Source organism: Gymnoscopelus braueri (assembly GCF_963280865.1).
Source record: "Gymnoscopelus braueri genome assembly, chromosome: 17".
Lineage (NCBI taxonomy): Eukaryota > Metazoa > Chordata > Actinopteri > Myctophiformes > Myctophidae > Gymnoscopelus > Gymnoscopelus braueri.
Genome location: NC_137617.1, coordinates 40,584,639 through 40,599,638, shown reverse-complemented (window position 1 = coordinate 40,599,638; position 15,000 = coordinate 40,584,639). Strand labels below are relative to the sequence as shown.

The following is a 15,000-nucleotide window of genomic DNA, read 5'->3' as shown; positions in this document are numbered from 1 at the left end:
TACAGTACAGTCTAAACATAATACTGTCAGTGCAGTTTGTGTACCTGAGGATACGAGGCGTCTGCCTGCTTACAGTTTAGATGTTTAGACAGGCTACTGTGAAACGGCTGGTTGAGTTTCTAATGAAAACATTTGTACAGTAGTGTGTCCTTGGAGGGAGAAATGGATCGTTTGTTATTTCACATGTGGTTCCCCTGTTGTTCCGCTGGCTGTTTTCATTCTGAAGGTCATATGAGTCATGTGCTGTTAAAAAAAGTATTATAAAACTAGAAAAGGTGCAATTCTGGGGAAATTGCAAGTGTGGCTGCACCGACGCGAGTCGTGGGTTGCGGCCGCCGCGGACCTGAGGAATACGCTGGAAGGAATAGCGTCGGAGGCCATGCAACGTGCGATTCAAACTTGGTGCTGATCGGATCCTGCGTTCGTGATACATGGCGTTTTGTTTTTAAGAAATAGGCTCCTCCCACACATTTTGCAAGCCAATTACATTGTCACATCACTCCTGGGATCACTTGTGTTTAATTTTGAGAGGATTGATCCCCCCCAAAAATCGTGTTTTTGCATCAAACGGTTACATTTTGTTATAGGCCCAAACGTAAAATAGCGCCACCATGAGGCCGACTGGTGTAATAATTATTTCGTATGTAGGCCACTAGACTATGAGCGTTGTATTTGATACAACGCTGATGAAGGCACACACGCTGCCTGTCATTCAGTGATCCCCGACCTAAAAACTCATGCACTGCCCCCGTGAATGAATCAAAATGCCGAAACGCAAAAGTAATTTCACAGATGAAATGCGGGAAAAGTACCCGTGTTTTCGTCTGGGTCGTGACAAATGGGAAGCAGAGTGTACTGTCTGCAAAGCTGGACTATGTCTCGGTGGCAAATAAAGGTTCATTCAGACCTGCAAGCCCATATGACCACTACAAAGCATAAGAAAGCTGTGCAAGGTGAGACTCCTTCTGCCAAATTGAGATGTTATTTTATTTTGTTAAAAAGCTGAATTATTAAGCTGTGATTATTTTGTTATCTGAAACAAACAGAGGAGACATACTTTAAAGTTTAAATAAATTAATATATTATTTATAAAGCAACTTCTTTGACTATCTTTGGGTATTTTTCAGTACCTCAAAGAGGCCCAGAATTAACCGAATTAAGGTACCAAAAAAAACCCCAAAAAGTTACAAATCGCGCGCGCTCACGCACGGAACGCATGCACAGTACTGCAGGAAGTAGGGGTGCGGGGGGTGCGGCCGCCCCCCTCCCCCCAGGTACCGCACCCCCTACCGCCCCCCTCCCCCCAGGTACCGTCCGCTGTCTACACCCCCTACCGCCCCCCCCCCCCCCCAGGCAAAAGGGGGGGAAGGATGCGTGCATGAGTGCGCGTGCATGCGTTAGGTGTCCTCTTTTGGGGAATTCAGAATATGGTCACCCTACTAAAAGGACAGTTCCGTGAGTGCTGGTATTCTCTTATAGAGATTTATTGTAAAGTAACTTTTCCCGACCGTGCACCCGGTAAGAATGCTCGGTGAGATTGAAACGAGTTGGAGTCGTGCTTGCATGCTTCCTTGATGTAAAGACTTTTAGAGACATTAGCATCAAATTGCAGCTCTGTACATGTTTGTTTAGAAACTAGCATCCCACGCAGGCGTTTACATGTTCTTTTAGAAACAATTAGCATCATATGCAGGCGTGTACATGCTATTTTAGAAACATTAGCATCATATGCAGGCGTTTACATGTTCTTTTAGAAACAATTAGCATCATATGCAAGTGTGAAGATCATGCTATCTAGAAACATTAGCATCATTATGCAAGTGTGTACAGTAACGTGCTGCCATGAGTCTGGGTTTAAAAAGTAGCAGCAGCTACAGTGTTCTTAAGGTGCTGTAGGTTTGCATGCTATACATGCATGTACATACACACATATTAATGTGTCATGTGTACACAAGTGTCAGTCGCAATGTGACACGTTGTGAGTTTGTAGATCTGCTATTTTCAAAAAATCATTCTAACACAAATATGGTAGGGTGCTTCCTTGGCACAAAACCTTTTCAGATGGGAGTTAGGGACAAATACATATCAATTTGGGGGTCACAAATGACATACAAATATTTGAGAACCACTGCCACTGGAAGCAAGCCGAAATAAGCAAATACACTTTAGAAACAAAAAAACGCAACCCGCAACTACCAGTATTTACACACAACTTTAGAGAAAAAGAAGCCCAAAGTCGCTTATAATAAGCGGACATGGCAACACTGGTCCAAATCGGTGACTCTTGTGTTGCACACTCTCTCCCTCCAGATCGGCCCCAAGTGGAAGGACGTGGTGTCGCGCTGCATCAAGGGCCACTACCAGCCACTGCTGCTGCTGTACGCCGACCCCCGCGGGACGCCAGTGGTACTGCAGGACAGCCCTCCGGGCTCCAACCCCCAGCTGGAGATCCAGCAGCACTGCAGCAAGGCTGGCTACGACAGCGAGGACTCTGGTACGCTGGCAAAACACTACAGCCCCACGCCACTGGTGGGCAGAGTACTCACGTTCAAGTAAAAGTATCAAGACTGCAATGTAGAAACACTCATTTACGTTTATTTCAATAAAACGTAAATGAAGTCCACAATCACAACACCAGAGGCAGCTCCACGGATCATGTTCAACACAGATTTGGCACAACAAAGGGAATGAACTCGTTCTCATGCTATGCAATCTGGGAACCCAAAGCCAAATGAGAATGAAAAACAGCGCCCTCTGCTGTTTGTACTATCTCATGTTGGCTCTGGGACAATGACGACGCAGCACACGTGCGCAAAGGAAACCAGGGTTTTAGTCTGCCTTCACGCAGAGCAGAATCTGTTCTTGAGAGATTACATGCTATGCAACAAAAATGTGGAATGCCCTACCACAAGGAGTAAAGGAGTGTAAAACCCTACTCGCTTTCAAAACTACCCTAAAGTACCTTCACGAGGCCGCAATTCCAAACTGGCCCCTGTCAAAGTCTTAACCTAATTATTCAGTCTTTAGCGCAGATATACGGAAGTATATCTGCGACTGATAATGTGATGATAATGTTAACGTGATGATGTTTCTAAATATGATGACGTGATGACGTTCTGGCACCTCATTGGAAGGCCCTGGCCGTTCATTTAGAAATGTCATCACGTTATCAAAGTTTGTTTAGAAACACCATCACATGTCTGACCCTTGACCCTTGCTAATCCAACATTGTTGCGTTGGAGCGTGCATTCGCGGGGACAGTGGCACACATCGCTGTCCCACGTTTCGGATGGAGGCGAACATATGGGGAGTGTGTCGGGATTAATGGGAGGTCGGAGGCCAGAGGTCTGCGTCCTGGCCTCGCCTCGCTCATCTCTCGCCTCTGTTTTACCACTGTTACCTTTCTGCTCTGTCTGTCTGTTTGTCTGTCTGTCTGTCTGTCTGTCTGTCTGTTTGTCTTGCTGCTGGTCTGTCTGTCTGTCTGTCTGTCTGTCTGTCTGTTGGCGTTGCTGTCTCAGTCTCTTTCCTTTTTGTATCTTCCCCTGTAACTCTCTCTACCTCTGCCTCTCTTTCGCACATCTTCTCTCACTCCTTTCCTCCCTTCCTTTACATCTGCCTCTCCCCCCTCTCTGTCTCTCTCTCTCTCTATCTCATCCCCTCCTCTCCCCTTCTTGCTCTCTCTCTCTCTCTCTTCTCATCCTCCTTTCTCCCTTCTCCTCTCCATATCTCTCTCTCTTTCCTCCTTCCTCTCTCCCTCCCTCCCTCTTCTCTCTCTCTCTCTCTCTCTCTCTCTCGTGTCCTCTCTCACCCCCTCCCTCCCTCCTTCTCCCTCTCTCTCTCTCTCTCTCTCTCTCTCTCTCTCTCTCTCTCTCTCTTTCTCTCTCTCTCTCCCAGGTCGTGAGCCGTCTATATCCAGTGACACCCGTACAGACTCTTCGACAGACAGCTCCAGCCACAGAGGCTCCCGCGGTCGCTCGCTCCACCAGTCCACCGGCAGCCATCTGTCCAACGAATCACAGACCACCGTGGTCTGTAACCACGACGCCGGGACCCCCTCGCACAGCGCCGACCACACAGGTGAGGGCGCCCCATGTTATGATGTTTATAATGATTGTAACAATAGACTATGTATGTTGCTTTCGTATATCCATCAGTCAGTCAGGTTTGTTTGGCATTACTGCAACAATTGTCATTTTATATTTGGCTATTAAAAAATAGCTGATCTAGAAGCTCATAGCGCGTCACGTTGTGCCGCACTACATGCTTGTAGATCTTCATTTTTTTTAAATCTAGAAAATGTGTGCAAATCTTTGAATATATATAATCTTTTTAAAGCAATTTTTTTTAACTAAAATCTTTGCTTCTGGGGGTCCCTGGAACGACATATTTTGAGATGGGGGTCCGCTGCCAAATACATATAATTTTGGGGTCCTTGACATGAAAAGGTTTGAGAACCACTGCTATATATAGCAACATACGTTTTTCAGAAAACTGTTAGGATTTAGAAGACATTTGTAGAATCGGCCTCAGGTCTTAATGGGTTAATAGACTTGACCTGAGTTGGCTCTGTACTTAGATCGCTTTTGTCCGTCTACACCGAATCTCTTCGGCAAAAATAGCCATTCTACTAGCTCGGGAGCTTGTAGATTGTTGTGAGCTTGTACATAGGCTTTTTTTGGGGGGCTAATGTTTCCCCCCGGAATATGGATGCCGGAGTTTACAAGTGGATATCAAGAAAAGATACGAGATAAATTGCGTGCGTGATAGAAAAGCAAGGCATTACATCTTATGGAAGCGGATGGTGGAGAACAACAACAAGCGAGTGATCATCAGGGGAAAACACAAGTCAACAAATAAGGAAAAGTAACGTGTGTAGGAAAGAAGACGGTATAAAAATAGACAATTTAGCTGCTGCTCTCAGCTCCGCAGTCTGAGCCAGTCAGCCTGACAGAGTCTGGCATCTCTCAGAGCTCTCAAAGTGCTTTGCAGACACAGTGCAGAAACAGGAGACCAAAGGGAAACTGCAGCAGCAAAATAATTTTATGAATGACATTGCATATCGTCTCTGTCGGGTGGAAACCTCGTACGTCCAAATTTCTACCTTTTATGTTTTATTTTGGTAAAATGTATTTGGCTATTCAAAAATAGCAGATCTACAAGCTCATAGCACGGCACCGAGTGCCGCGCTATGAGCTTGTAGATCTGCTATTTTTGAAAAATATTGGGGGGGGAAAATTGATTAAAAAAAAAAAACTGTTAGGATTTAGAAAACATTTTTAAGAATCGCCTCAGGTCTTAATGGGTTAAAAAAGGAACGGTTTTGGACATAATATATGAGGTTTCCACCCGACAGCAAGGATATTAATTTTAATGGCAAGGACAACATTCCAGGAGAATACCGTCTGATTTATAGTTGAGTCACCGACTGAGGGCTCAAACTAGATTTAAAAGCTCGGAAGTTAAACCTTCAGTTCAGACTAATGTACTGTATAATTGATGCTCTGTCGAAAGGCTGGTGTCGCGTGCCGGAAATAGTCGGGTCGTGTGCTTGTAAATCGGCTATTTCCGTTCTGAGTCAGATAACTCACGGATAGATTGAGAACATGAATAGCTTGAGAGCGTTTTATTTATAACATGTAAATACGAGTGTGAATATTATAGTTGAATCTTGGCGTTCAGGCTCTTGGTTCAACTATTTAAAGGAGTAGTTCACCCAAAAAATTACTAAGATTTTCTATCAATTACACACCCCATGAAGCATTGAATTCATGGAGATTTTTTTGTTTTATCGCATTCTTAAGCCAATAATCTGATGACCGGCGGTCTCTCCGGTAGGAGACTCAAAGCAGACTCTTTGTGTCTTTAAGACACAAAGAGTCTGCTTTAAGAGCAAGGAGAGCAGGGAGATGTATACTGTACATCTATAACAAACCCCCCCCCCCCAGCGGAAAGAACCCTTAGGGAAAGCAGAGCCTACTGGTGGTGCTGGGGTGGTGGTGGGAGCAAACAAAGCACATACTGTACAACATTCAGTGGCACTGACAGCGAGAAGAAGTACAATGAATCAGGTGAACTTAAACTGACCACCAATTTGGTCAGCTGCTTGACACGTCACATATCGCCCGCATAGTGCTGCACATACTTCCAAGATATGTGCAGAGCTGTGCTTGGAAGTACAGTATCATTCACCATGATGGGAAAGCAAGTAAGGACATTCATTTCAAAACCGGATCAACAAAGCATACGCAACCTTCATAAGACATAAGACAAATCTGGAAGTCAAATCAATACAGCACCAAAACAAAACTCCAGATCCACCAAAGCTGCGTACTATCAACACTACTATACGGTGCAGAATGCTGGAAAACCACAGAAAGCAACATCCATAAACTATCCACTTTCCACACATCATGCTTGCGCAAAATCCTGCGTATATTCTGGCCCAAGACCATCTCAATCAATAAACTTCTCAACGTAACCCAACAAGATGACATGCACTGCATAATCAATAAACGCAGGTGGACCTGTCCTGGATTGACCATGTCCTCAGAATGGACATCAACGCGATCCCAAGAGTCGCATTACACTGGACCGACCGCAGAAGGCAAAAGAAAGAAAGGGAGGCCTAAAATGACATGGCGCAGGACGATAGAGAAGGAGCTCCAGCAACACCACCAGAGCTGGGAGACCATAGAGAAGATGGCCAAAGACAGATGGAAGTGGAGAAACGCATTTGCTGCCCTATGCGCCAGACGGCGTAATGGGGATAAGGAAGTAAAAGAAGAAAAAAAAGGTGCTGCACATGCGTGTAATCTGCCTGAACTAGCTCGCAGGCTACCACACATCATTCACACGGCGACACCATCGTGCGACCAAGTATAAACCAGGCAAAACTCGTTAGGCTTGTTAGTACTAAAGCACAAGCATCAAACCCGGCACGTCTCCCACGGGGAGGAAGGCCAAACCAAGCGGTAATTGTTTGCGGTGAAAAAGCTAGCGGCGCTGCGCCGCGGAGTGGGATCTGAGGCTGGGGTGTTGGTCGTGATGGGGAGCGTTTAGCAGAGTGAGGTCAGGCCTTAACTTATTGGCTGAAGTCGTTGCCGTTGTTTGTTTGTTTGTGTGTTTGTGCTTCATTACTGCAGGACTCGTTAGGTTGTGTTGCTCGTTAGTTGTTGCTTCTTGTATTTATCTGCACTGCTGCTGCCTGCATAATTGCCCCCAGTAGGAAACATAAAAGTTTATTAGACTTACTTTGTTTCTGTTTGTTTGTTTCTCTCTCCCTTTCTCTTTCTCTCTCTCTCTCCTTCTCTCTCTCTCCCTCTCTCTCTCTCTCTCTCTCTCTCTCTCTGTCTGTCTGTCTCTGTCTGTCTGTCTCTTTCTCTCTCCTCTCCTCTCTCTCTCTCCCTCCCTCTCTTTCTCTGCCTCGTTCTCTCTCTCTGTTCTCCTCTCTCTGTATATCCTTCCTCCATTTGGCTCCCCTCTCTCTCTCTCTCTCTCTCTCTCTCTCTCTCTCTCTCTCTCTCTCTCTCTCTCTCTCTCTCTCTCTCTCTCTCTCTCTCTCTCTCTCTCTCTCCATCTCTCTCACAGACTCAGTGGTGGAGGGTCCTCCCCTCCCCCGCCCCCCCTCCCCTCCCCTCCTGCAGGAGTACAAGGAGACGGCGGTGTTCCTGCTGTCCTCCCGTCGGCCCCTCACCTCCTCCTCCTCCTCCTCTCGGCCCCTCTCCTCCTCCTCCTCCTCCGGGGTGGGGGGCTGCGAGGGAGGGGCCGGCGGCCCCCACTGGGAGGACGAGAGCACCAGCAGCGAGAGCAAGTCCAGGTGGGTTCATGCACGGGGGGCTTCTGGACCGTGTGAGAGGGGCTCTACAGCATTGGTTCTCAAAGGGGTCCTTGGCGGGGTACCAGGGGGTCCCCAGCCAAATAAGTGAATGTAGCGTCACAATCAGTTTAACCACTTTAAAGGGACTACACCATGAATTTTAACTTTTTCTTATTTTTTGTGTGTTTTTGGTCTCCCCTACCTCTCTTCTATCCCCCAAAATACCCCAGTTTGAACACTCAGGCTTTCACAGCAAATCTGGGGTTTTCTGTAAATTGCTCTCAAAACAGGCCAAACTGATTTGCACCCTGACGTGACGTCACGTCAGGGTACAATCCCTCCCGTTTTTCAGTTCCAAACAAAACTTTTTTTTTCTTTTTCTTTTTTTAAAACTTTTTCCACACAGAACCAGGAGATAACATGCATACGAACTGGCTCAATAGTGCCCCGTGCCAAACAGGACAATGTGGTATTGCAGGTGAAAGTGCTTTATAAGCCAGAGAGAAGTTAGTTGGAATGAGTATATCTGAGGCTTGATTTAGGCTCAAACCTTTTGAAAAACGTTTGAGGGACATAAACAATATGATATTAAATATTATTATTATTTTTTTAATTCATGGTGTAGATCCTTTAACCATTATTGTATATTTTGGCTATTTAAAATTTCTGGGTTTTTTTCTGGGGGTCCCTGGAACAAAATACTTTGAGTCCTTGACATGAAAAAGTTTGAGAACCACTGCTCTACAGGCTATTATGGACAAACCGTCTGGTCCAGTGATTCTCAACCTGTGGGCCGTGAGGATATTGCTAGTGGGCCCCCCATTATGTGGGGACATAATTGGCAAAACGCTAAGATTTAACTGACAAAATCAAATTTAAAAAGTACCATTTCATGGTAATGTTTCACTAAAACCTTGAATGAATTCCATCGATCCAAGCCGGTACACAATTTATTGATTGATCATTCAAATATCCCAGCCATCTGATCCATTTAAGACGGCAAGAGTGGCAGCAGAGCTGCAGTTTTCTGGGAGTCCAGAATCTAAACTAAATACTGCTTCTCCACGTTTAGTTTTGATTCTAGGCCTAGGGACAGAAAGCAGACCTGTCCAGGTGACCTGAGAGTTTTGGATGGTTCATGACATCGCGCAAGATCAGATATTCAATTTTGGCCTTAAACCATTCAAAGTTTTATATACCAAAACTGGTAGAAAGAACAGTAGTATTTTGAAATCCATTCTTTGACACACAGGGAGCCACACAGTGTAAGGACTTAAGAACTGGAGTGATTTGCTCCACTTTTTCACTATTAGTAAGAAGTCGAGCAGCAAGCCTTCTGAATCAACTGCAGTCGTCTGATCGATTTATTTTTTAGGGAGACACTGTTACAGTAGTCAAGTCTAGACAGAAGATGAATCCATGGACACTTCTTTCTAAATCCAACAATGTATTTAGATTCCCCACACGCATCGGTAGGTAGAGATCTCTGATCGTCTGGCTATGCAAAAACTACACAGAAGTTAAATATTCTCTCAATATGCCGTTTCATATGGACTTTGCTGTAACAGAGGAATGTTGGTGTTATTTAATATACAGCGCAGGGTGTGTTGACAGTAAAATCCGGGCCCGGTGTGAAATCACTTGAGAGCCTCTGGCCTAGAATAATAGACCCACCTGCCCTCAACACTAATAATTCATAAGTCTGCAATGTTAACGGAGGCGTGTGTGCATCATTAGCCACTTAGTGGTAGCTCACAATAAGCCCCAGACGGCCCCGTGCATGTGTCCTTCATCACACACACACACGCCTTCCTGACGATCTGATGCGTGGCGAGAGAGAGCGAGCATAACATCCCTTTGATGTTGGGCTTCTTTGCATGTCTTTGCATTTTCAACAGCGCCACACATACAGCGCATTTATTATGGTCAACTCAATTATGGTGTCTGTCCGTATTTATTTTTAAATGTGTGAGATCAACATTTTCATTGTATTTGTTTGTTGTTAACCATTTTGACTATAGCTCAGTGTCCTTGTGGTTAGAGTGTCCTCCCTGAGATTGGGAGGTCATAACAAAGACTATAAAAATGGGACCGAATGCCTCCCTCCTTGGCACTCAGAATCACAATCAGCTTTATTGTCACATCACAGGTTTACAGAAGTAAAGAAGTGGGTGAAATTCGTTTTCGTGCATAGTTCCCATCGCATCGTTATTTCCATAGAAGAAGAAAAGGGAAGAAGAAGAGGGGGGGGGGGGGCAAGCGGGAAAGGAGATCAAACAAGAAAAAATTAAAAGCAAATAACAATTTATCTACATATTTACACATGGTACCTGAGATAAGATATAAAGGTGCGTGAGCATATAGCAGCAGATGTATACTGTGCATGATTATACTTATAGACGTTAGTTAACGCAAAAAAGACAAGTCGTGCGTTGTACATGCGATTAAGGTGCAAAATGTCAGTGCGTGTCGACATCATAATCCACATAAAGTAGACTGACACTGACACTGGTATAATCCGCAAGTACCTCCATGAGGAAGAGCAAAGAAAAAAGTCAAGTCACTTGTCGGTTTAATCCACATAATCCACTCAGCTTCAAGGGTTGGATTGTGGGTCCCTGCAACATACTAGCGTCATGTAGGGGGTGTAACTTGTACATCATGGCTGGGGAATGTACTTGTACATCAAGCTGCCTTACACTACAGAAACAGGAGATAGGCTTTGGTTCCTAACTACAGTATCTAGTACTGCTGCCAGTGAAAAAGAGCGATTTTACTGTACCTTCGAAAAATCTTGGAATATTCTCCGTGACCTCCGTCCTCACGGACATCGCCTCATTACACGCACAGGGTTGTCGTAGTAGAGGGGAAAAAAAATTATCCGCACAGGGAAATCCATTGAACAGCTGCGGCCGTTTGAATGCAGCTTGTTTTTGCCGCAAAGCAAGAGGAACGGAGATAGCGATTCCCCATAGGAAATAAACAGGAAGTAAATGAGCTTTAATTTTTTTAAATGACGTCAATTCCAGGTCTGACGTCATCAGGCGTGAAAGCATCATTCATGCGGTTGATAACAGCGCCATCTGGTGGAAAACACAAAATCTCGTCTTTCTCGTCGATGGCAGGCTGAGCCTTAGCAGAATCCGACAAGGAATCTCCTCGTCGGTGGCAGACAAAGAGTTAAGGACCCCCGTTGGTCCAGGGGTCCACATTGAGAACACATTGAGAACCACTGCCCTACAATATGTAACATATTGCCCCAACCTCTTCAACCTCCCTCCCTCTCTCCTCCTTCTCCCTCTCTCCTTCCTCTCTCCTCCCCGTCCTCCTCCAGCTCCTCTGGGGGGCGCTACAGGCCCGCCTGGAGGCCCCGGAGAGAGGCCCTGAACATCGACAGCATCTTCACCCGGCAGAGAGGCCCCCCTCCCGGCTACAGCACCATACCGGGCCCCTGTCTCCCACCGGAGCCCCAGGACCACCGGAGCCCCGGGCCGGCGCCCCCGCCCCCCGCACAGCAGCTGCAGCAGCAGGGCCTAGCGGAGGCGGCGGCGGCCCTGAGGAGGCAGACCGGGGACAGAGGGGGGGAGCAGGGACCGCCGGGGCTGGCTGGGCCGGCCGCCGCCGCCGCGTTGACGCCGGGCGGCAGGACGATGGTGCCCCCCCCACTCCCCCCTCCTCTCAGAGGGGTGGAGCACCAGCCACGACTCATACAGAGGATGGAGAGCGGCTACGAGAGCAGCGAGAGGAACAGCAGCAGTCCAGACAGGTACACGACGGACGCACGTGGGCATGCATGCACACACACATGCACGCGCACATGTACGCATGCACAGTGGTGGAAAAAGTACTCAAATGTTTTACTTAAGTAAAAGTATCAATACTGCGATGTAGAAGTACTCTGTTACAAGTAAAAGTCCGGAATTCAAAATTTACTTGAGTAAAAGTACAAAAGTATTGGTATCAAAATGTACTTAAAGTACCAAAAGTAAAAGTACTACAATGTTTGAAAATAGCAGATCTACAAGCTCACAACGCGTCGCGATGCGACGCGTTGTGAGCTTGTAGATCGGCTATTTTCAAATAGCCTATGTATAAAATAGGGCTAAAGTGGTTAATGTATGTTTTATAATGTAATAATTTATATCTGCAAAGTAACTAGTAACTAACGTTTTCAAATAATTGTAGTGGAGTAAAAGTACAATATTTGCCTCTGAGATGTAGTGGAGTAGAAGTAAAAGTATAGACAATTGGAAATACTCCAGTAAAGTGAAAGTACCTCAAAATTGTACTTAAGTACAGTACTTGAGTAAATGTACTTAGTTACTTTACACCACTGCGCATGCATAATATGCAAATGAACACATGTCTGTGCATGCATGAAAGGCGAATATGCACATGCATAATGTATGTGCATATTGGCCTTGCATGCATACTGTATGCCTGCATGTAATATACAAACACACACACACATGCACGCACGCACGCGTGTGCGCAAACACATGTGCTCAAACACATACTGCACATACTATGGCCAAGACAAACATAGACGAACCCTCAAACAAGCGCGTGAGCAAAGTCATAAAGGAGGTATAAAAGAACTGGGCCACCCCAAGGACACCCCCTCTCACACACCCCCCTCACACACACACACACAACCACCACACCACACGTGTACTGGGACGTTCATACACATGCTCACTCCAAATTGAATACATATTCTGCTATATCACCAAGAGAGCCATAGTAGAGTGTTGTGAGGCGTTGTGCTTGAGGCAAAAGGTTTTTAGATAATTATGTAAAACCTATTGAAAGAAAATTTCTTGTTTTGCTCTCTGAACACAAAAGTGCCAACACGTGTAGTTCATGCAGGGGTTAACGATGCTTAAATACTCTTTTACACCCATTACAAAAGCCGGCGGAACTACTATATGTACTGTTGGTACATTGGTTCTCAAAGTGGGGTCCGGGGACCCCCAGGGGTCCTTGAGGGAGTTCCAGGGGGTCCCTGGCTAAATGATGGATAGTTAGTAACTAAATGGACCCTTATGGGTCTGTAACACTGAGAGTGTACAAATGGAACCAAACGGTCCATTTGGTTCCATTTGCACACCCTCAGAGTTAAATTAACATTGATTTTACAATATAAATTGGGGTCCCAGAGATAGAAATGTCATTAAATGGGGGTCCGTAGCCTAATGCATGTCAAACTGGGGGTCCTTGAAATTAAAATTGTTAAGAATCACTGCTATAGAGCCGTAAAAATCTTCTCTTATGGGGGTCCCTGGCATGTCTTTTCAAATGGGGGTCCGCGGGCTAATACGTGTCAATTTGGGGGTCCTTGACATGAAACAGTTTGAGAACCACGGCTGTAGTAAACTGGCCCACTGCCCCTTAACAAAAGAGCGGATGAGAATCATGAAATGTATCGTGGTCTTTTTGTGTCATCTCTACAGTTGAGTGGGTAGAGAGAGGCTGTCTGGGAATCGGAAGGTCGCTGGTTCGACCTTCGGCTCGCCCAGTGTTACAATAATATGTATCGAGGTGTTCCCTGAGCAAGACACTTGACCCCTCACTGCCCTGGTTGTTGTATTAGTGGAATCTACTGCTCCTGATAGTTAGGATGGCACATACAGAGGACGAATGTATGGTATACTGCAGGGGTCTTCAACCTTTTCAGGCCAAGGACCCCCTAGCTGAGAGAGAGATGAAGCAGGGACCCCCTCTATATTGTATAAAAGTGTGTTTAAGATAAACTTTTGCTGCTCTTTTTACCCCTCTATACCTATAACTCTTTGCCAAAATAAATAGCCGATCTACAAGCTATTTTTTGGCTAAAGTTCTCCTCAGAAAAGGGATGCTAGGGTTCAAGTGGTATATGTAAAAGAGAAAATCATGTCACAAAGATTTGGCGGACCCCCTGTAGTAACTCTGAGGACCCCCTAGGGGTCCCGGACCCCCTGTTGAAGACCCCTGGTATACTGGATGCAAATGTACCAGGACATTAGAGAAACAGATTGCTTTAATACATAGTGGGAGTATGTTTTGGATCAAGATTATATCAAAGCAGTACCAACAATCTTTTTTTTGCAACGTTCCAATTTCCAATCTGGCTTTCAATCTACTAACAAAATGACCCACTTTTTAACGCAGACAAAGGCGACTGCTCCATATTAGTATTACTGAACCTCAGTGCTGGCTTTGATACTGGCTTTGGGTTTGGTGTTACTGATAAGTTTGTTTATCTCCTATCTCTCTGACATCTGTCTCTTCTCTATGATTTGATAGCCAGACTGATTTGCTTCGTTCAGCATGTTTTTCAATCTGACCATGGCCCTGTTTGACTCGTATTTCCAAACGTCACCAATTACGTAGGCAAGTCAGGAAGTGACTCTAATAACTAATAACGTTGGAAGCCATTGCCCCCCCCCCTGGATTCCAGACTGATCTTCTTCCACTCCTATCAAAAAGAAGGGGGGCTCGCAACTCACTTTGACAAGGCTCCAACTTTATTCACAGTAGCAACTGTTGCTGCTGCTGTGAATAAAGTTGGAGTCTTGTCAAAGTGAGTTGCGAGCCACCCCCCCCCCCCCTCTTTTTGTTATGATTCTGCCCTTTTGCAGTTTGGCTCAGCACCAAAGGCTGAGGATGTGCGTTATTTTTGTCTTTGATTCTTCCGCTCCTATTACATATGGAATACCTCAGGGTTCTATTTCTATTATTCTATATGCTTCCCTTTGGTCATTATCTGAAAACATGATATCTCATTCCATTTTTATACTGATGACACACAGCAATGCCTGCCAATTCAACCCACTGAGTTGAAATGATTGACAGTTCTACAAGAACGCTTATGATGGCTCCGAACTTTCTGCAGCTTAATTCTGACAAGTCAGAGATGTTAAGAGCCAATTAAGCTCTTAACAGGACAAATACAACCCCTGTTTGGGTTACCTTGTTACACATTAGATATCGTCCAATGTGAAATCTAGAATATTTGTGCCTCATGTAAAGAAATTAGTTCGTCACCTTCCTAAACTAATGGTCTAAGTAATTTTTTCAAGTTTTTCAGAAAAAAATAAAAAACTGATCAAAACTGACCAAAACAAAACAATATTTCTTAATCATTTCACCTAAAACGTTTACAACAAATTATGACTATTAACATAATAATAACGCTGTCTGTC

At 45.2% G+C, this 15,000-nt stretch overlaps 1 protein-coding gene across 1 annotated transcript in view; it reads left to right on the top strand.

The window, feature by feature from the left end:
- LOC308105144 (ubiquitin carboxyl-terminal hydrolase 54-like) overlaps positions 1-15,000 on the top strand; it is a gene marked incomplete at its 5' end in the record, with an annotated part of 76,490 nt that overhangs the window by 42,078 nt on the left and 19,412 nt on the right. Inside the window, 5 exon segments of the mRNA XM_080455776.1 lie at positions 2,311-2,494; positions 3,895-4,077; positions 6,551-6,774; positions 7,644-7,816; positions 11,151-11,582. Coding sequence (XP_080311902.1) covers positions 2,311-2,494; positions 3,895-4,077; positions 6,551-6,774; positions 7,644-7,816; positions 11,151-11,582 — 1,196 coding nt within the window.